Source organism: Schistocerca piceifrons, chromosome 2 (genome assembly GCF_021461385.2).
Source record: "Schistocerca piceifrons isolate TAMUIC-IGC-003096 chromosome 2, iqSchPice1.1, whole genome shotgun sequence".
Classification (NCBI taxonomy): domain Eukaryota; kingdom Metazoa; phylum Arthropoda; class Insecta; order Orthoptera; family Acrididae; genus Schistocerca; species Schistocerca piceifrons.
In genome coordinates, this window is record NC_060139.1 from 758,311,351 (window position 1) to 758,333,184 (window position 21,834).

At 42.7% G+C, this 21,834-nt stretch overlaps 1 protein-coding gene across 1 annotated transcript in view; it reads left to right on the forward strand.

Moving 5' to 3' along the window:
- Positions 1–21,834, forward strand: part of LOC124777663 (transmembrane protein 164) — a 165,670-nt gene that overhangs the window by 17,491 nt on the left and 126,345 nt on the right. Inside the window, exon 2 of the mRNA XM_047253145.1 lies at positions 17,697–17,813. Coding sequence (XP_047109101.1) covers positions 17,697–17,813 — 117 coding nt within the window. The remainder of the gene's footprint in view (positions 1–17,696; positions 17,814–21,834) is intronic.

Sequence of the window (21,834 nt, forward strand, 5' to 3'; positions counted from 1 at the left end):
CCAATACCAAAGAAAGCAGGTGTTGACAGATGTGAAAATTACCGAACTATCAGTTTAATAAGTCACAGCTGCAAAATACTAAAGCGAATTCTTTATAGACGAATGGAAAAACTGGTAGAAGCGGACCTCGGGGAAGATCAGTTTGGATTCCGTAGAAATGTTGGAACACGTGAGGCAATACTAACCTTACGACTTATCTTAGAAGAAAGATTAAGAAAAGGCAAACCTACGTTTCTAGCATTTGTAGACTTAGAGAAAGCTTTTGACAACGTTAACTGGAATACTCTCTTTCAAATTCTGAAGGTGGCAGGGGTAAAATACAGGGAGCAAAAGGCTATTTACAATTTGTACAGAAACCAGATGGCAGTTATAAGAGTCGAGGGGCATGAAACGGAAGCAGTGGTTGGGAAAGGAGTGAGACAGGGTTGTAGCCTCTCCCCGATGTTGTTCAATCTGTATATTGAGCAAGCAGTAAAGGAAACAAAAGAAAAATTCGGAGTAGGTATTAAAATCCATGGAGAAGAAATAAAAACTTTGAGGTTCACCGACGACATTGTAATTCTGTCAGAGACAGCAAAGGACTTGGAAGAGCAGTTGAACGGAATGGATGGTGTCTTGAAGGGAGGATATAAGATGAACATCAACAAAAGCAAAACGAGGATCATGGAATGTAGTCGAATTAAGTCGGGTGATGTTGAGGGTATTAGATTAGGAAATGAGACACTTAAAGTAGTAAAGGAGTTTTGTTATTTAGGGAGTAAAATAACTGATGATGGTCGAAGTAGAGAGGATATAAAATGTAGACTGGCAAGGCAAGGAAATCGTTTCTGAAGAAGAGAAATTTGTTAACATCGAGTATAGATTTAAGTGTCAGGAAGTCGTTTCTGAAAGTATTTGTATGGAGTGTAGCCATGTATGGAAGTGAAACATGGACGATAACCAGTTTGGACAAGAAGAAAATAGAAGCTTTCGAAATGTGGTGCTACAGAAGAATGCTGAAGATAAGGTGGGTAGATCACGTAACTAATGAGGAGGTATTGAATAGGATTGGGGAGAAGAGAAGTTTGTGGCACAACTTGACTAGAAGAAGGGATCGGTTGGTAGGACATGTTTTGAGGCATCAAGGGATCACAAATTTAGCATTGGAGGGCAGCGTGGAGGGTAAAAATCGTAGAGGGAGACCAAGAGATCAATACACTAAGCAGATTCAGAAGGATGTAGGTTGCAGTAGGTACTGGGAGATGAAGAAGCTTGCGCAGGAAAGAGTAGCATGGAGAGCTGCATCAAACCAGTCTCAGGACTGAAGACCACAACAACAACAACAACAACATACCTCTGCTGTACCTTCATCCTCTCTTCTGCAGATTGCATTGTCGAGCTTGTGAGAGATTTCTCACACATGATAACTCACCACTGGAACTGTTCCCTCTTTCTTCAAATCCCCACCACTGCCGGCGAATGCCATAGTGGAACAAAGACATTGCAACAATTATTCAGGATTGCCGAAGGGTTCTGCAAGTCTTAAACTACAGCCTTCACAAAGCACCCTTATCATTTTAAGAGCCTCCATACTAAGGCTTGATATTTAGTTAAACGCAGTAAAAAAGAGTGCTGGGAGCACTATGTCTCATCTTTCATGGTTGTGTTTCTGTCAATGTGTCGGTTCTTTCTGAACACCTCACGATGAACTTAGCGGCAGCATCAGTCTTGTTTTCCCTGCCTACATTTTGAGTGCATGAGACAAGTTTAAGACATCTCCATATACTTTACCCTCTCATCACGCCAAATATGTGATTAACTTTTCACTGCCTGGGAACTGCTTCACGCTCTTGACTTGTTACACAATACTGTCCCAGGCTCTGGTTCGTAATCAGATAATTGAGCACCTCTCTGTTACTCAAAGACTGCATCAGCTCACATTCTCCAACCCTGTTTGATTAAGTCATTTTCTCCTTATATGGAGAGATAGTACCATAGTCCCAACCTTTAAACCAAACAAAAACCCTGTCTTAAGACAGCTGCTGACAGCTTAGCACTGCAAACTACTCGAAAAGCCAATGATTTTGCTGGGTTCTTAAATCATAGGGCCTTTTGTATCCCTATCAGTGTGGGTTCTGGGATGGACACTCCACAGTTGACCATATGGTTAGGTTGGAAACTACAACCAACAGGCTTATTCTAAATGTTCTCATTACAGTGTTTTTGACAGGCATAAGGCACAGCTTGAAGCTATCAAATTTTACTTACACTCTGCGACTGGAGCTTTTGAGGCTCCCAACTGATTTATATTCATCAGTTTTTATCTCACAGGTTGTTTTGGGTTACAGTTAGAACATAACTCATCTCCTATTGGTCCAAGAGAATGGTCCTCCACACCTTGGGGCCTTCAAGGCTTTCTCATGACTTCATGTGGGCCCTCAAGTTGTTGCAGCACTTTCTTCCTTCATGAGCTGCATTCTTTTCACAGTTACCCTCTTGCCCTGTCCTTGTTCCTTCCCCTTTCTCAGTACATTGGCCCTGCTATCCTCCTGGTTTCTGCTGTCCCGTAAGGTTTTGTTTCTCTTTTTTTTTTCACTTTTCCTTTTCAGTGTTTCTAGACCGCCTTTGGGGATCCAACCCCCTTCTAAATTTTGTCTCTATAGTGTGAGCCAACTGGGGAAGACCATTTTACTCAGTGTCTTCAGTATATGGCCTTCCTGCCTCCTCCATCTTTCCTTGACGCATTGTGCTATAGCCAACATGGCAACCAGTTGATGTGGTGGAGTTGTACCCTTGTGGTTGAGCCCCCTAAAACACAGGGATCACAGTGCTGATATCTGAGCTGCTACCTCCCTATGTATAGCCAGGAATGGGTGCTTGTCATTCTGGAGCATCATAATTCTCGGCAATAGCTGCTGTGTCAGATGCCCTTTCTGCAGCTGGATGGTACCCATGGTGAGAGCCCCTGTTTGGAATGGGTGGAATCAGTGTGGGCACTCAGTTTATGAAACGTATTAAGCTCCAAAAAACTGGCTGTTCTTTTATGGCTGTCTCTTAAGTTGGGACTGAATCCTTTAATGCTGCTTCTTATGAGCCTGCACCCTTCATATCCCTGACTACCCCCTGAGAAGAGGGCCAGGCTCGCCAGCTGTGAGTGAAACCATTCCCTGCTACCTGGTTTTCTGTTTGGCAAAGTGAACTCTCTGAGTAACATGAAGTTGAATTTGCTGTTGATCAAAACTACTTCTGCTGCTCAGTTGGCAGCCTTTCTTGTCTAAGACCATCTTGGTCACATCCCAGTGTCCATTACTCCTCACTGGTCTTTGAATATGGTTCAGGACATTATTTTTTTTAAAGAGACCTCATCCTTCAAACTGATGATGAACGCTGAACCAGTCTGGAACAGTGAGGCATTCATTTTGTTTGGTGTGTTCAGAAAAGCCATAAGGACGGTCACATTGATGTCAGCTTCATTTTGTTCGGCGTGTACAGAAAGGCCATAAGGACAACTGCCTTTATACCGGCACCTTTATTCTGGCACTTGAGGGGATAGCCTCCCAAAGAAAGTCAAGGCTATGGTTTATTAGTGTGACGTGAAGCTGTTCGTCCTGACACCCATGAGATGTTTTCAGTGTTTGCGTTTCAGGTACAAGTCTTCCCGCTGTACAGTGCACCATTTATACCATGAATTTGGATGCCCATTTTATGAGGGGAACTCCTGTTTTATGCCACTGGTGAGCATTAATTGTCATGATCACCTCCCTCCACGCTTGTCAGATTGTCCAGTTTATAAGAAGGAAGAGATGGTATAGAAATAAAAGTCCCTTGATTATTTAACCTGCACTGAGGCTCATCAGAAATATGACAGTCTTCACCCTGGGTCTGTGACATCTAACTTTGCCTCTGTTATGCCCTTTCCCCTCCTCCATCCTCCTTATCCCAGTCCCACGCCTCCACCTCCCTTGCAGTTCCCACACCCTCCATTGCAGGTGCTGCACCCCACTACTTGCTCAGAGAAGTGCCACCCTTCATGGGCATCTGTTGGTGATGGGGCCCCCCCTCTTGGGACCCCTCCCCACAATGTCTTCGAGACCAAAGATCTGCTGCCATATGTTTGTCACAGACCAACAGTCCGCGAGCCCCAAGATCGCCCACTCTCTCTCATTTCCAGCAGACCTTGCTGAAATCTGCTCTCTCTCTCTCTCTCTCTCTCTCTCTCTCTCTCTCTCTCTCTCTGTGTGTGTGTGTGTGTGTGTGTGTGTGTGTGTGTGTGTGTGTGTGTGTCCTCTTCTTGACTGACAGTAGAGGAGGAGTAAGAGTACCAGTACCAGGACAAGGCCTCTGTCGTGCCTCCGGAGGTGCCGACTGCCCCTCTCATAACCTGAGTCTGACCTCTTGATTACGGACGTCGCTCCATTCTTGTTGATGATGGATGGTGACCTGGAAGTGTGAGTGGCTTTGGCCTACTTGCCTCTCATTTGGATCCCAGTTTTGTGCTTATCCAATGAAACTGTAACAGATATTACTGTCACCTTCTGGAGTTGCAATTCTTCATTTCCTTTTACTCCACAGCTTGTGTCACAGCACAGGAATCTCATTTTACTAATGCACACTCACCAAGCCTTTGTGAGTTCCATGCTTTGTTGGAACTGGGCCGGGGGTGAGGGCTCTCCATGATCTTTCCACTTTGGTCCATATGGATGTTGTTAGTATATGGAGCCCCCTTCATATCACAGTGGAAGCAGTTGCCTTTCCTGTCCACCTGCACTCAGCTGTTATGGTTTGCAATCTCTGTCTCCCTCTTGATACGCCACCTAAGCCCACTGTGCTAACTGACCTCCTTCACAAACTCCCTCCTTCATTCCTCCTCCTTGGGGATTTTGATGCCCATTACCCCTTGTGGAGCAACGCTTTTTCGTCTATTCGGGTTCTCCTCATAAGCATTTTCTTGTGACTATGACTTGTGCCTTTGCCTTCTAAATGTTTGTTCCCCTACACATTTTAGTGCTGCTTAAGAAAATTTCTCTGTCATTGATCTTTCGCTCCTTTTCTCTCCCCTTCTCCCTTCATTACTCTGGTTGGCGCACAATGGCATCTGTAATAGTGATCATTTCCCATTGGTTTTTGCATTCCCTTCCCACCTCCTGATAACTAGGTTAACCATTGGATGTCCCATTTTCAGTGGCATAATCTTTTCCCAGTTTACTTTGATGTTCGTAAGGCCTATGACACTTGATGCCATCACATCTTACTTGCACTCCATGAGTGGAGTCTTCAGGGGACCCTCCCAATTTTTATTTGCCGGATCCTGTCCCACTGGTCATTTAAAGTTTGGGTTGATATATTCCCAAGTTTCTGCAGATGAGAAGAATGGTGTCCCACAGGGTTCTGTCTTAAGTGTCCTCCTTTTCCTCATGGCTGCTAATGGGTTCGTGACTGACATTGGACAGTTGGCAATTGCTGCTCAGTACGTGGATGACTGCTGTATGTGGGCTAGTTCCTACTTCCTGAGCGACAGCTCCAGGGCACCATCCAATGAGCTTTCGTGTTGACTGTTTTCAATTCTCTCCCCTTAAATCGCGGTTGGTGCATTTCTGTCACCATACTACTGTCTGCCCCAGTCTGGAGCTTTACCTCGATGTGCAACACCTCACTGTGGCTCCCAGTTCCATTTCTTGGGCCTTCTTTTTAATAGCAAGCTTACTTGATTGCCCCATGTCCACCTCCTAAAGTAACTGTTTCCATAAACTTTCTTGCTCACATGTCTTGGAGTACCGATCATTTGACTCTTCTCCATTGTTGTTGGGCCTTAGTTCTGTCCCATCTGGACAATGGTTGTCAAGTTTTGGCTCAGCTGCGCATTCCACACTGTTCCCCTTGGACCACCATTGTGGTATCCATTTGGCCATCAGTGTCTTTCACACTAACCCCCAATAGTCCCATGGTTGAAACTGCTCGGATCACCCCACCCTCTCTTTCACTTCAATGGTCCCAGCTCCTGGTTTCCTATGCCATCGCTGTCCACCCTTTCCCCGCTCACCACTCATATTCTATTCTTTTTGGGGCTTCAGGGTGTTGCCCACCCTCAGATGGGTTTACCACTTGGGTTCCACTTCTCTTCTCTCTTCTACTGTTTCCGTCTTCCACAGTTGTCCTATTCCCCACAGTATCTCCCAAATACCTCCCCTTGATTAGTTCCTCAGCTCTGGATTTGGATGGATCTCTCCCAGGGTCTGAAAGCCTCCATCACTCTGATAGTGCTCCATTGTTTGTTCTGCCCACTTCTATGGGGGTTTTGGGATGCTACTGTTGTTTACACCGATTGCTCTAAATCCAATGATCACATGGTATATGCCTTCATGTCTTCTGTTGGCTTGGAGCACAGTCTCTTGCCTGTCCCCCTCAGGGGCTCAGCATTCATTTGCTGAGTACGGGATTGGCGACCACAGGCTGTGTGGTGCGGTAGTGGAATGTTGTGTGTTTTGGAGAATGGGTGCCTTGCCTTCACTGCCCAGATCAAGAGGAAAGCACACACCTCTATAAAAAAAAACCCTCATCCTCAAAGTGTTCTACTTGTTGATGAGGTGAATGGCTGTTCAAGTAAAACAGTCTCTAGCAAGCAACCTCTGGGGCACCTGCCATCCGTGAGTTGTACAAGATTTGACCAGGCATTCAGGGCTCTGCATGGGTCGACGGTTGTTTTCCTACCTTCTTGTGGGATCCCTATGGAATGATCTCATCAAACTACTACTCCTGACGGGACGGGTGTATCGTTAGGTAGTACCTATACCCACTCATCAAAGAGAGCTTGGTTGGTCAGTCCTCACGAAAAGAAGTCTCAATCATGGTAACAGAGCATTAATGTGCCATAATGCTTTCATTGAAATCAAGCGAATAGGGCAACCTGTGAGAACATATCCCCTTTCTGTATTCACAAGGCATTGGAAGGTATTTCTGGGTCTCTAAAAAGTGGAATGACTGTATGTAAGCTCCTGGGATGTAAGGTCAGAGGTGACTACCCAGTTGAGTCTGAGTTGCATAACACCCTTAAGTTTAGCAAGGGTGTGGTTACCTGCTCTGCTATAATGGAGGTGGACCCTGTGGAGTTACGTGAAGAATGGAAAAATATGGGCATCACGGAAGTGCAGAACTATATGAGGACAGTCAATGGTAAATTGGAAAAATCACCAACACTTATTCTAACGTTTAGTATGCTGGAATTACCTGAACATATCCTTGCAGGTTATATCCATCTTAAGGTATGCCCATTTGTTCCTAACCCAATGTGTTGCTACAATTGTCAAAGATTTGGCCGTATTACTATGGAATGTAACAGGAGGGCTACGTGTGGCAAATGTGGAGGCTCAGCTCATGAATCAGGCAATTCTTGTGCATTTCCTTTGAAATATATAAACTGCTCCAGGGATCACCCAATGCGGAGCAGAAAATGTGAGGTTTACACCGAGGAAAGGAAAATTCAAGAGTTGAAAGTCAAGAGTCACATACCCTATGGTGAAGCTAAGAAAGCTTTCAAACTATGCAATCTCCGGTTTTTGCTACTTCTTTTGCATAAGCCCTTAAGATGCAAGTCGCTAAGTGTGACGCTTCCACACAAACTCAGCCCACAGATTCATGCATGAGCACATGCAATTTGACGGTGTACCTGTGGGGGAAATGCTCCACTTGAAACTGAAGTCATTCAGAAGCTGTTAGCAATGGGCTTAACATCTAAGCCACATACAACTACCCACCATCAGAAACCAACTAAGCTGTTCCCACAACTCAGGCAATCACACCTACCGTCAGTAAAGAAAAATGTTTTTCGAAAAGTAGTTCAAAGTCTGATAAATTGGTAGTTAAACCTTCGGATCAGTGAGCTCTCTCGCTCTCTTATGGGGACTATGCTCTGGAGGATATGGACTGCCAATCGGAGGAACCGGAGAGCCAGGAACCGGCTGACATTCATCCTGACCTCCCCAGTAAATCACTGCCACTGAGGGAGAAAGAAAAGGACAACCATTGCTAAGCAATGGCTTCCACAGGAAGCAGTGGAATTTAAATGGATATCACTCACATTTGGAAGAATTACAGCTCCTGGTCCGGGAGAAACCATTCTGCATCTGCGTACTAGAAACGCATCTTAAAGTCACTGACACACCTACATTATGGGGTTACCACCCATACAGGGAGGATGATACCACTGGAGACAGGGCTAAAGGTGGAGTGGCTGTTTTTATTTATGACAGATTCTAGGTCTTACCATGATATGCAAGCAGTTGCTGTGAAAGTTCTTTCACCCTTCAACATCACAGTGTGTTTTTTGTATCTTCCACCTAATGATGCTGGGGATGCAGCTGCAGTGGCAGAAATCTTCCAGGCACTCCCATGCCCATTCCTCCTTGTGGGGGACTTCAGTGCTCACAATGTGCTGTGGGGCTCGGCTACAACTTGCTCCAGGGGTCGGATGATCGAGTGACTTGTCCATTCTTAGAATATCTGCCTTGTGAACGCGGGTCAGATGACACACTTTTCCACAACTGCAGGGGCTTTTTCAGCCATTCATCTTTGTTTTTGTTCCCCAGCTGTTGCAGACTCAGTTCAGTAGAAAGTGGCTACAGATTTATGTTCTAGTGACCACTTCTCAGTATGGATCCATCTGCCGACTAGGACAGTGGCTGACAGGTCACCACGCATATGAACGATACAAAGGACAAATTGGTTGCAGTACAGCCAACAGGCTATATTTGAACAAAAGGAGCTGTGTACAGTAGCAGTGGCCCACATCACTTGTTACATCCAATGGGTTGCTGCAGAGTCCCTCCCCCAGTCCAGTAACCTCTCAGATGATGGCCTGTACTCTGGTGAAATAATGACTGTCAATTGGCAATCACAGCCAGATGAATGGCTCTGTGGAACTTCAAACTATAGAAAATCTTCAGGCATCCTGATCTGCAAGAGCACATGTGAGACAAGTGATAAAATAATGGAAGAGGGCTTCCTGGAGGGAATTCATGACTTCCATTAATCGGTCCACTTCCACTGCACAAGTTTGGGAATCAATAAGGCGGATTTCAGGTAAGGGCAGTACACATCCCCTTATGGCCTTTTTAAGTAATGGGGTCTTTGTGGACACGCCAGAAGACGTGGCTCAGGTTTTAGCTGAACACTTCTTGACTATTACTACATCATTGAGACAAGCTCCTGTTTTTCAGCTGTTCGCATAATGAGGAAGTCTACAAGCTTCCATTTTCCATGTTGGAACTGGGATCAGCTTCGTCTGCAGCCAGACATACTGCTCCAGGACCTGATGAGATCCATTATGCCATGCTTCATCATCTATGCCATGAGGACAGCTCCTCTCGTGTGTCAATCAGATCTGGTTTGATGGACAGTACCCCACGACTTGGAAGGAGGCAATATTAATTCCATTCTGGAAACCAAGGAGGACCTTGGCACCCCTAACAGTTAGCAGGTGTATGCATAAGACTCTTGAAAGCATGGTCAGCTGCCGCCTCGTCTGGCTGCTCGAATCCAGAGGTCACCTGAGCCAGTCCCAGTGTGGTTTCAGGTGCTACCATTCCATCCTTGTCAACTCAATTCTACTGGAGACAGTGATGCAGGAGTCCTTCTTATACCAGGACCATATGATTTGTGTGTTTCTTGATCTTGAGAAAGCATATGACACTTGGAGGTACAACATCCTTCACCAACTTCATAAATGGGGACTATGTGGATGCCTGCCACTTCTTATCCAATCCTTTCTCGAGGACTGGCGTTTTTGATATCGCATTTTTTAGCCCGTAACTCTCATGGGCCTTGATCAGGTTGGCAGAAGTCAGTCACAGGTGGGATTTCTTTTGCTGCAGATGAGCCCTGCATGACCCCTTGCCTCCTCTGCCCCTTGTACTGTTTCAACTCATATCTTCTTACTTCTCCTTGAATTATTTCTCGGCTCTGACATCAGTATTGCTTTCAGTGCTGTGGCCTTAGCACTACTAGATACTTTCATAAAAAAAAGATCAAATTTATGGTTGTCGTAACAAACTCTAGATACTCTCTCCTGACTGAGGGATTAATGATTTCATTATTTAGTCACTTAACCAGCCTGCCAGCCAACCAAACAACCAATCAGCTGAACTGAAAGTTAGTCTTGTTTGAGCATAAAACAATTGTTTTTTTATTGAACTTATTGAGGAAAAATTTAAAATTTTGGCACAAAACCTCAGTTACCAAAATGGAAAGCACCTGCATCCTGTTTAAAACAGAAACCCATAATCAGTCACAGGCATTGCTCTCCTGTGAGAAAGTTGGTGATATTCCTGTCACTGTCACATGTCACAAGAGCCACAATTGGCACTTACATTGAAGACTGATGAAGAATTGCATGCAAACTTGGAACAATGATTTGTCCCATATGTCCACTGTAGTATACAACCAGGATGAAAAGATAACAAAATAGACACTGGCATGTTTGTTTTAACATTTGAAGGGGACTTATTGCTTGAAATGGCAAAAGTAATACAATGTAAAGCCATATGTTCTGCCTCACGTATGGTATGTTAAATGTCTGCATTATGGGCATATGTCTTCATGCTGCACAAATGATTTCATCTGTGAAGATTGCAGATGATACTGCATGAGAACACTTATTGTGACCAGTCACCAATGCATGGGAACTGTGGATAGTCCCCTCAGTCTTTGTATTGTCCTGTTTTATAGCAGGAAAGAACGATACAGAAATATGAAACCTTTGAGGCCCTAAGCATTGTAGTCACTGAACTTGATTCACTATGTAGGATCCAATTTGCAACAGGAGCCTTTTGAACTAGCACTGTGAACAGCCCACTCATGGAGATTGCCCCCCCCCCCATTACTCAGTTATGCTATACATGTTTGCAGCTCCCTTAAGCATCCAAACTACTGTGTCCCTATTCCTAGTAGGGAGGTCCGCCTCCCGCAGCAGAGACCCAGAATTGGATCACAATTGCATTTTGACTACAGTGTCTCTGCTCTGAACTCCATCTTCCCCCATTGTTGCCTCATGTCAGGGAGCAGTTGCGTACACCACAATGGCATGTACCCTGACCATGAATCTATTTCGATTTGTTCTTTGTACCGAAAGATTCAGTTGATCCCGTGGTGTTTCGCCACCTGTTCGTGGCTGTCCTCTATCATTTCCAGGTCCAGAAGTGGTACACATTGACAGATCAATGGTCAACGGGTGAACTGGTTTTGCATACACACATGCAAGGTGCAGTGAACTATGTTCCTTGCCGAATGGCTGCAGTGTCTTCCACTGTTGGACAACTGGTTGGTAGTCATACCAATATAAAAATCTGTGTAATGATTGCAGCACAGATGGTAAATGATATGGCTGATTTCACAGGTGGCCCAGCCCCTGATGGGTTGGGATAAATCTGTGACAGGACTGGAATAGGAAGTGCTTGGTGGGTGGATTGGGCAGGTTTGGCACCTGAATCTTCCACAGGGATATGATCCATGTGGCAAGGGGTTGGGATTGGGAGTGGCATGGGTATGGAGTAGCATGTTTTGGCAAGGTTGGGTGGGCGACGAAACACCACTTTAGGAGGGGTGGGAAGTATCTTCGGTAGGATATCCCTCATTTCAGGGCACAATTATAGGTAATCAAAGCCCTGATGAAGGATGTGGTTCAGTTGTTCCAGTCCAAGGTGGTACTGCGTGATGAATGGTTGATTCTTGGAGGTGGTAGGAGGATTGGAGGTGCAAGGGAAATGGCATGGAAGATCTGTTCGTGGACTAGGTCTGGGAGGTAGTGCCTGTCTGTGCCTGTCTGTGAAGGCCTTGGTGAGACCCTCAGCATGCTGATCAAGGGAGTTTTTGTCACTGCAGATATACCATCCTTGGGTAGCCAGCCTAAATGGGAGGGATTTTTTGGTGTGAAAGGGATGACAGCTGTCAAAATGCAGGACTGTTGGTGGTTGATGAGTTTAATGTGGACAGAGGGTGGATAGAGCCATCAGAGAAGAGATAGTCAACATGTAGGAAGGATTGGATTTAAGGACCACCACATAAAGTGGCTGGTAGTGAAGGTGTTGAGGTTGTGAAGGAACTAAGATAGCATGTCTTGGCCCTGAGTTCACATCATGAAGATTCATCAATGAATCTGAACTAGACTGGGGATTTGGTTTTGTGGGAGGTTAGGAAGGTGTCCTGTAGATGGCCCATAAAAAGTTTGCTATAGGAGGGCACCATATGGGTGCCCATAGTTGTGCCACACATTTGTTTATCTACCTTCCCTTCAGATGAGAAGTAGTTGTGGGTTAGGACAAAGTTAGTGAGGTAGTGGATTTGGATTCTGAAGGACATTGGGAAAGATAGTGTTCAATAGCGGTAAGACCACAGGCCAGAGGGATGTTGGTGTATATGGAGGTGGCATCAACAGTGACAAGTAGGGATCCAGGAGGTAAAGGGGTGGGCACGGTGGAGAGCTGGTAAGGAATTGGATGGTGTCTTTGACGTGGGAAGCTAGATTATGGACAATTGATTGGAGGTGTTGGTCAAACAGGGTGGAAATTCTTTCAGTGGAGGCACAATAACTAGCCACAATGGGACGTCGAGGATTGTTGGGTTTGGGGATTTTCGCGAGCATGTAGAAGGTGGGTGTGCTAGGCTTCATAGGGTGTGGAGGGAAATGGACTCAGGAGAGACATTCTGGGAATGGTCTAAGGTTTTAAGTAGGGATTGGAGTTTGTGTTGGACTCCTGGGATGGGATCACTGTGGCAGAGTTTATAAGTGGAGGAGTCAGATAATTGACAGAGGCCTTCTGCCAGATAGTCACTCCGATGCACAGCAACTGTGGTGGAACCTTTGTCTGCAGGTAGGATGATTAGGTCAAGATTTGAGATTATTTATGGTTGTTTTTCTTCTACTGAAAGGTTTGTGTTCTGATGAAGGGACCTGGGGAATGATGGTGAGGCTAAGTTGGTGGTAAAGAATTCCTGGAAGGTGATCAGCAGGTGGTTAGGTGGGAGGGGGGAGGATCGTGATTGGATGATGGTATGAAATGGAAGGGGCAGGGTTCAGTGTTGGAATTAGGCTGGTTCTGGTTGGAGGGATTGGTGGCAAAGAAGTGCTTCCAATTTCTTCTTCCCTACATTTTTGATATTCCTGCCTGGAGTTCCCGTTGTTTGAAAAATGAGGAATGTTTTTGTGTAAATTTTTTGAATTACTCTTTTGAAACACTTCATGATATCTTGAATGGTGTGTAATCGCAACTTCATGTAGTGTAAAGTTTCTTCAGATGTTGTGTACCTTTCTATAAATTATGTGAATGTGCTCCACATTATCTCTGAATTTTAAATCAGTTGTTTGATGTTCATTGTATGTAAAATTATATTTGGAATTATATCTGATACGGTATGCTGGAAAGGAACCCATTACCAATATTTGTGAATGATCATATTCTCATATACTCTATTCACTGTCACCCACATGACATTTGACCAGTAAGTTTAAGTATATTGTTTTCAGTCAACAAAACCACGCGATAGGTATGCAGCACCATTGGTTTTGGTGTCGTGGAAATGGTGAGTGTGTTGAAATCAGTGAGTAATAAAGTAATTATAATAATGGAAATGAAGACATGCAGAGAAGGAAATTCAAAATTTCAAAGTCCTCAGGGGTGCAAATTTAGACTCAGTTCACTTTCTATCAAAAATAAAAATTCTACCAGGAGCCCATCAGACTAAAAACACTACCTGTATTGTGAAGTATGATACAGAGAAACTTAGGACTAGCAAAGATTTTAAGGTGAGCTTGAATCAGAACGATCAAGGTTGGGAACAGTTGAAAGATGCACTGGTTGACACTGCAAAGGAAACAGTTCACCTGGAAAAGAGGAAGAAACATGCATGATGGTTGGTAGAAGGGGATAAAGCAATTGAAAAGCATTGGAAAGCTTGGGTTGATTGTTGCTCTTATAAAGCCCCAGAAATTCTAAAGAACTTCCAAGAAGTAAGTAAAACCACTGCTAAAACTATCAGAAATCTCAAGAGGAAATATTTGCAACAATGTTTAACTCAAATAGAAGACGACTTCCGGAAGAACAACATGCAAGACTTCTATAGAACATTCAAGACCAACTTAAGTAGATATGGTCCTCCAAAACTCAGCTTTAAGAGTAAAGAAGGAAAGACACTGTATCGAGATACGGAAAGCAGTTAGATCGTAGTGGAATACTTTGAAGACCTCCTGAATTGTGAAGTGCGATCCAAGACATTCAATTATAATGAGAAAGCACCAAACACTGACTCAGGACCACCAACTACAGAAGAGGTTAAGAACATTATAAGAACCTTGAAAAATAACAAAACACCTGGGGAAGATGGGATCATTGCAGAACTCTTAAAGTATGTGAACGAGAATGTGATCATAGAACTAAAACAAATTATATGAAAAATCTGGGAAGAAGAGCAGCTTCCAGAAGGTTGGACATCGACACTAATATATCCTACACACAAGAAAGGCGAAAAGACGGAACCCGGGAACTATAGGGGAATTTCTTTAGTACCTGTGACCTATAAGGTACGCTCAAAAGCACTTAAATAGAGTGGAAGAACCACTAAATCCACAAATTGATGAGTACAAAGGAGGCTTCAGAAAGGACTGAACATGCACAAAACAGATCCTGAATCTAAAACTGATAACTGCTTATCAAAAACAGAGTTCGTACTTACATTCATAGACTTCAAGAAAGCCTATGATTCTGTAGACAAACACACACTGTTCCAAATGTTAGGGGAGATAAGTTTGGGTAGAAAATCAAGTGAACTGGTTAAACAGATCCAAAGCAACACAACATTCAAGGTCAAGTTCAGAGGAAAGCTGTTGGAGGCCTTTTAAGATTAAAACTGAGGTGAGACAGGGAGACAGACTCTACCCTTTGCTCTTTGGGTCCTTGATAAGGTGGTCAGAGAGTGGCGACAAGGAGTGAAAGGACTGGGTGGAATACGACTGGGGTGTAAGAATAAAGGAGTAGGGGTAGATTGTGTACCATTCGCAGATGACATTGTGATCTTGTCTGAATCACTAGAAGAAGCAGTTAATCAAACCACAGAACTGCAGATGCAGGCAGCTAAAGCAGGCATACAGATCTCTATCGAGAAGACACAATACATGATAAACATCATGACAGCTCCTAGATGGATGACAACAGAAGGAGGGAAAATTCAGAAGGTGGAGGGATGCAAATACCTTGAAGAATGGATTGACATTGGACTGACCAAAAAATAAGCAATGGGAGCACAAATTAAAAAAAAAATGAACTTGCCATATAAACTATCTATCAACACCTACAATAAGAAGAATATTTCGATAAATGCAAAATTGAAACATTACCAAACAGTGATCTGCCCTGAAGCTCTATATGCAGCAGAAACTGTCAACTTCATAACAGCCAGAGTGATCAAGAAGCTAGAACTGATAGAATAAAAGATTCTCAGAAGAATATTAGGACCTTGAAGAACAGAAGATAGTCAATTTAGAAACAGAGCCAACCAGGAACTGTATGCCAAGGTAGAAAAAAATTCTGACATCATAAGGAAAAGGAGGAGCATATTCTTTGGACAAATCCTCAGAATGGACCAGGGGAAGTTAACATGGCAAATCACACAATTTCTGATGAACAAAAAACCCAAAGTAAGATGGATCCAATACATACAAAGAGATCTGGAAGGAATGAGGATACAGAAACCAGAGATATACAACAGGGTGATTTTTAATTAAAAAATTCAGGCCTTCAAAGCTTTCAAGGACAGAATGAGACCCAGAACAAAATCATCTTGGACAGAAGAATGAAGAAGGTTGCAAAGTATGAGAATCAAAGAATATTGTGAAAGAAGAAAGACCAGAAGAAACGAAGCTGAAGCGAATTCCAAAATAGAAGAAGAAGAAGAAGAATGGAAATTCCTGGGTGGAGCATTATGTAAAATAAGGAAAAAGCAACCACTCACATGCAACTGGATGATGCGTGGGACACAGAGACCACTTACCAGGAAACAGCATTCACACTAGCCTTTGAGCTCTTGCTGATTTATAGCAAAAGTACATCCATTCACATTCACATACACATAACAACACTGACACCCTGGTGCACCCCATTCCTGTGGCCATGGCAGTGACCTGAGCTGACAGAGGTGGGAGGTGGTAGGGAAGGACATAAAGAGGGGCACAGGGAAAGAGATGAATCTTTGGACTGATGGTCCTGCAGCTGCACAAGAAGAATAAAGTATTACAGAGAGAGCAAAAAGGGAGGAAGGTGAGGAAGGTGGAGATGAAGAGCAAGAAAGGTAGTGATTAGAGAAGGGATGAAAAGTGGGAAAGGGGGGCAGGGGGAGAGGGGGGGTTGGGGGAGGTAGAGTGTTGAGAGAAGACTGCCCGATCTGGATGGAGGAGAGTTACGGACGGGAGAGACAGGGGAAAAGGTAAAGTGATGCAGTGGGTACAGGTGAGTGGAATTTTAGGGCTGGGGGATTGCAAGAATGCAGGATACACTGGAGAGACAATTTCCATATTTATAGTTCAGACAAACTTGTGCTGGAAGGGAGTATTCAAAGGTCCTGCATAGTGAAGTAGGTGTTGAAGTCATTTATGTTTTTGTGTGTTCTATCTCCACAATCCTCAGTCTCCCCCTCCCCTCCTCCCTTTCCTCCACTCCCTCTTCCTACATCTCTTTTTGCCCTACCCCCCCCCCCCACCCCCCACCCCCATACTCCTTTCGCCTTGTTGTACCATCGCAGAGTCATCTGTCGAAAGACCTGCCTCTTTCCCCGCTAGCCATTCTTTGCATCCTTCCCTACCTACTCCCCCTCTTCCCACCACCACCACCACCACCACCACCACCACCACCGCTACTACTGCCATCAGCTCAGGCAAATTCTTTAAACAACTGAGTAGTAATAATCAGTCTCACCATGGCCATGGGAATTTGTGTTTGAGTGTTTGTGAATGACTGTACTTTTGCTAGAAAGGGGATAAGAGCTTGAAAGCTAGTGTGATTGCTGTTTCCTGTTACATCCCTCTGTGCTCCACGCATTAGTACATTATAGGTGGATGGTTGCCTTTCCCTTATTTTGTGTAATAATAATGTAGACTCTCAAACTTAAAACAACTATGTATGAGGATGGTGTGCTGTCTTATACTTATTTGAACATTACCTGTTACTTGATTTTTTTAAAGATGTTGCATATAAGAAACTACTAAAATTTAACCACAAAATCAGAGACATAACTCCATCACAAATAAAACCGCCACACATCTCTGATGTCTCATCAGTCTGATGCTACATTTTAAATTGGGAAATGTGATTATGTATCATTAAAATCTAATCATAGGAGCTGTAAAGTTTCCATTCATTTTGAACTTTGGAAACTATTAATTCCTTCTTTAGAAACTAAAGAAGGAAACTATAGAGAAATGCTGAAAAGCATTCTAACATGAAGTGTATTCCTAGAACATAGGCCAAAAGTGCTATTAAAGATGCTGGTGAAAAGTGAACTGAAAACTGAGCTGTAAGACTGTTCTTCTTATCTTTCTTGATTTCTTGATCTGGCATTCTTGTTCTTCCATTTTCAATATTAATTTATGAAAGACACTGTAGTTAGTGAACAATGCCTTTAATGTAGCTTGAGTGATTCATTTTTATCTTTAAACATGTGCTTTATGTTTCTTTTTACAGATATATTTACTAAGTGCACCTCCAAGTAAAGCAGTTACATCTGTGTTTCGCATACACTTAAATTTCTTGAATGGTGCTGTTCTTGCCTTCATGTTTCCAGTAACAGAAACAAGACTAGTAAGTATCCAAATTCTTATCTTCTTTAGCACTGCTTCACTTATTCTTACTGTTGTTTTTAACTTTTTTCAGTTTCCATCTCTATCTCATAAGTCTTCAAATTTTTCCTTAGATTCAGTGTTCTCACAGGTTACCATCACATTTATACCCAGTCATTTGGTGGTTTTATGTAACGGTTTCTTGATTTATATGCAGTCTGTTTCCTTCTTCCCTCCATAGTACTGTCTGTAGTAAGCATTGGTAAGTTAGAAGAATTTAGTTCCCTAACGGAAATTAACATAACAAGTAATTTCATAAAAAAGATACTTGGCATTTATCTGGTAATATTTGCATCTGGTTGCATATTTATTACCAGATAAATGCCAGTTTAAATACAGTCGCAGATCGTCATCCACAATAGATAGGCTGAAAAAAAGATACTTTATTATCTACTAGTGATGCGGCCTGGCTTCCCACAGGTATCATTAGGTAACTGCAGCCAAACAACTTTATTGGCATCCTGTATTTTGTCTGGGGCCATGAAAAAAATTCTGAGAAGATTGAGTAAGTGAATATCATCAGTTTCACATAAGTTGCATGTTGTAAGCAGTGCATGACAGGGAAGTTACCTGAACACATGAGTGTTAAGTGTTCCATGTTGAATTGGCTTTTGGAGTGACATCTCGGTCATTGATGGAAGCGTATTGTAATGTAAGTTATAGGTTTACTCCAATGTAAATATTGTATGCAAGTCAAGGGTATGTGTGTGATTGAGTACACATCAAAGGCTGGCTGATGTGGCACAAATAAAAGAGAGGAAAAAAAAAGAAAAGGAAAAAACCGCCATAAGCTACATGTTCAGCTCATGTTACAGCACTCCTCTTGTGAAGCTTAGTATGCACTGTTATGCATTGTTGAGACTCATTGCCACAATTCTTTGTCGTGGACTCTTTATGGCAGACTTATTCATAGTGCCATGCAAAGAATCGTGTCCACAAGATTCAAGGAAAGCAGAAAGCTGGGTCAACTCCTGTGCTACTGAAAGGATGTATTGCATGTATCAACAAGGTAGTGCCCATGCCTTTATGAACTTTAAAATGCCTAAATCTCTTTCTTGGCAGTGGAAGATTTATGTACCAATCTTATGTATTATTTGAAAGTGTGTACTGCTGAAAAACTTCCTTTACCTAGATGAAGTAAAGCTGTATCCCAAGCTGTATTTTACTCTGTACATAAATAATTGAAAAGCACAGGTTTTGGATGCTCGTGTTTTTTAATATCAACCAAGACAACCATACTGTGATGGTACTGCAAACAGCTGAAAGCAAGGGAAAACTACAGCCGTAATTTTTCCTGAGGTCATGCATTTCTACTGTGTGATTAAATGATGATGGCATCTGTTTGGGTAAAATATTCCAGAGGTAAAATAGTCCCTCAAACAGATCTCAGGGTGGGGACTACTCAGGAGTATCTCATTAGGAGAAACAAAGCTGGCATTCTATGATCAGTGTGTGGAATGTCAGATCCCTTAGTTGGGCAGGTATGTTACAAAATTTAAAAAGTGAAATGGATTGATTAATGTTAGATATAGTGGGAGTTAGTGAAGTTTGGTGGTAGGAGGAACAGGACTTCAGGACAGGTGGATACAGGGTTATAAATACAAAATCAAATTGGGATAATGCAGGAGTGTATTTTCTAATAAATAAAAAAATAGGAACATGGATTAGTTACTGTGAACAGCATAGTAAACACATTATTGTAGCCAAGGTAGACACAAAACCCAGACCCACCGCAATAGTAAAAGTTTATATGTCAACTAGCTCTGCAGATGGTGAAGAGATTGAAGAAATGTATGATGAGATAAAAGAAACTATTCGGGTAGTTAAGGGAGATGAAAATGTAATAGTCACGGTGGACTGGAATTCAATAGTAGGAAAAGGAAGAGAAGGGAAAAACAGAAGTTGAACATGGGCTGGGGTAAAGGAATGAAAGAGGAAGCCATCTGGCAGAATTGTACCAAGGGAAGCAATTTAATCATAACTATCAATCAGTTTAAGAATCGTGAAAGAAGGTTGTATACGTGGAAGACACCTGAAGACACTGGAAGGTTTCAAATTGCTTATATAATGGTAAGACAGAGATTTTGGAACCAGATTTTAAATTTTAAGATGTTGCCAGGACTCTGACACAATTTCTTGATTATGAACTGCAGATTAAAACTGAAAAAACTGCTAAAAGGTAGGAATTTAAGGTGAGACCTGCATAAACTGAAAGAACCAGAGGTTGTAGAGGGTTTTAGAGTGAGCATTAGGGAATGGTCGACAAGAATCGAGGAAAGGAATAGAGTAGAAGAAGAATGGGTAGCTTTGAGGGATGAAATAGTGAAGTTAGGGATCTAGTAGGTGAAAAGAGGAGGGCTAGTAGAAATCTTGGGTAACAGAAGAGATATTGAATTTAACTGATGACAGGAGAAAATATAAAAATGCAGTAAATGAAACAAGTTAAATGGAATACAAACATCTAAAAACTGAAACAGACAGGAAGTTAATATGGCCAAGCAGAAATGGTTGGAGGAAAAAAGTAAGGATTTAGAAGCCTTCATCACTAGAGGAACCATAGATGGCACCTACAGGAAAACTGAAGCAACCTTTGGAGAAAGGAGAAAAACCTGCATGAATATCAATAGCTCAGATGAAAAACCAGTCCTAAGAAGGGAAAGCAGGAAGGTGGAAGAAGTATATAGAGGGGATGGCAGGGGATGTACTTGAGAAGATTTGCCGATGACATATAATTCTGTCAGAGACAGAAGAGCAGTTGAAAGGAATGGATAGTGTTCTGAAAGGAGGATATAAGATGAACATCTATGAAAGCAAAATGAGGTTAATGGAATGTAGTCGAATTAAGTCGCGTGATGCTAAGGGAATTAGATAAGGAAATGAGATACTTAAAGTAGTAGATGAGTTTTGCTGTTGGGGCAGGAAACTAACTGACAATGGCTGAAGTAGAGATGATATATAGAATGTAGACTGTCAATGATAAGTAAAACATTTTTTAAGAAGTGAAATTTGTTAACATTGAGTATAGATTTAAGTTTCGGGAAGTCTTTTCTTTAAGTATTTGTATGGAGTGTAGCCATATATGGAAGTGAAACATGGACGATAAACAGTTTAGACAAGAAGCTTCTGAAATGCAGTGCTACAGAAGAATGGAGAAGATTAGATGGGTTGATTATGTGACTAATGAGGTGGTACTGGATAGAATTAGGAGAAAAGAAATTTGTGGCACAACCTAGCTGGAGGATGGGACCGTTTGGTAGGACACATTCTGAGATATCAAGGGATCACCAATTTAACAGTGGAGGGAAGCGTGGAAGGTAAAAACTGTGGAGGGAGACCAAGAGATGAGTACAGTAAGCAGATTCAAAAGGATGTAGGTTGCAGTAGTTACTCAGAGATGAAGAGGCTTGCACAGGATAGAGTAGCATGGAGAGCTGCATCAAACCAGTCTTCGAACTGAAAACCACAACTACAGTTTCTTTGCTAGGCAGTTGTTCTGAAATGATTGCAGTCCACTAGATGTCGCTTACGCATCTTGCCTGCAGTTATCAAACTGGGAAAATGGGAACTGTAGTGTAACTAGGAATCCAAGCCTCATTTTGTTTTTGGTTAATCTCCACACCATTGAGAAGTGAATGCTGGATTTAAAAGGCAGAGTGAAAATGATTTAACCACCTAGGATTCGATCCTATGGCCTTTAGGTTTCTAACAAACAGCCTAACCACTAGACCATCAAACAACATTTGTTATGCTTTCTGCTAACTCAAGGCACTGGTGCTCTTTTGAATTATGGCTGCTATTTCATAGATGGCAGTGGCGTTGTTTCCACAACTTCATTCATCTTAATTCAGTCAATTTATACAAAATGTTTGCATACAAAAGTGCTCCACATAGGTCAGTGTTTCTATTAGTGAAAACTGGATCAAAATCCCTACAGCAGTTCCTGAGATTATCCCACATATAAGACATGCTACAAGGCAACTTCA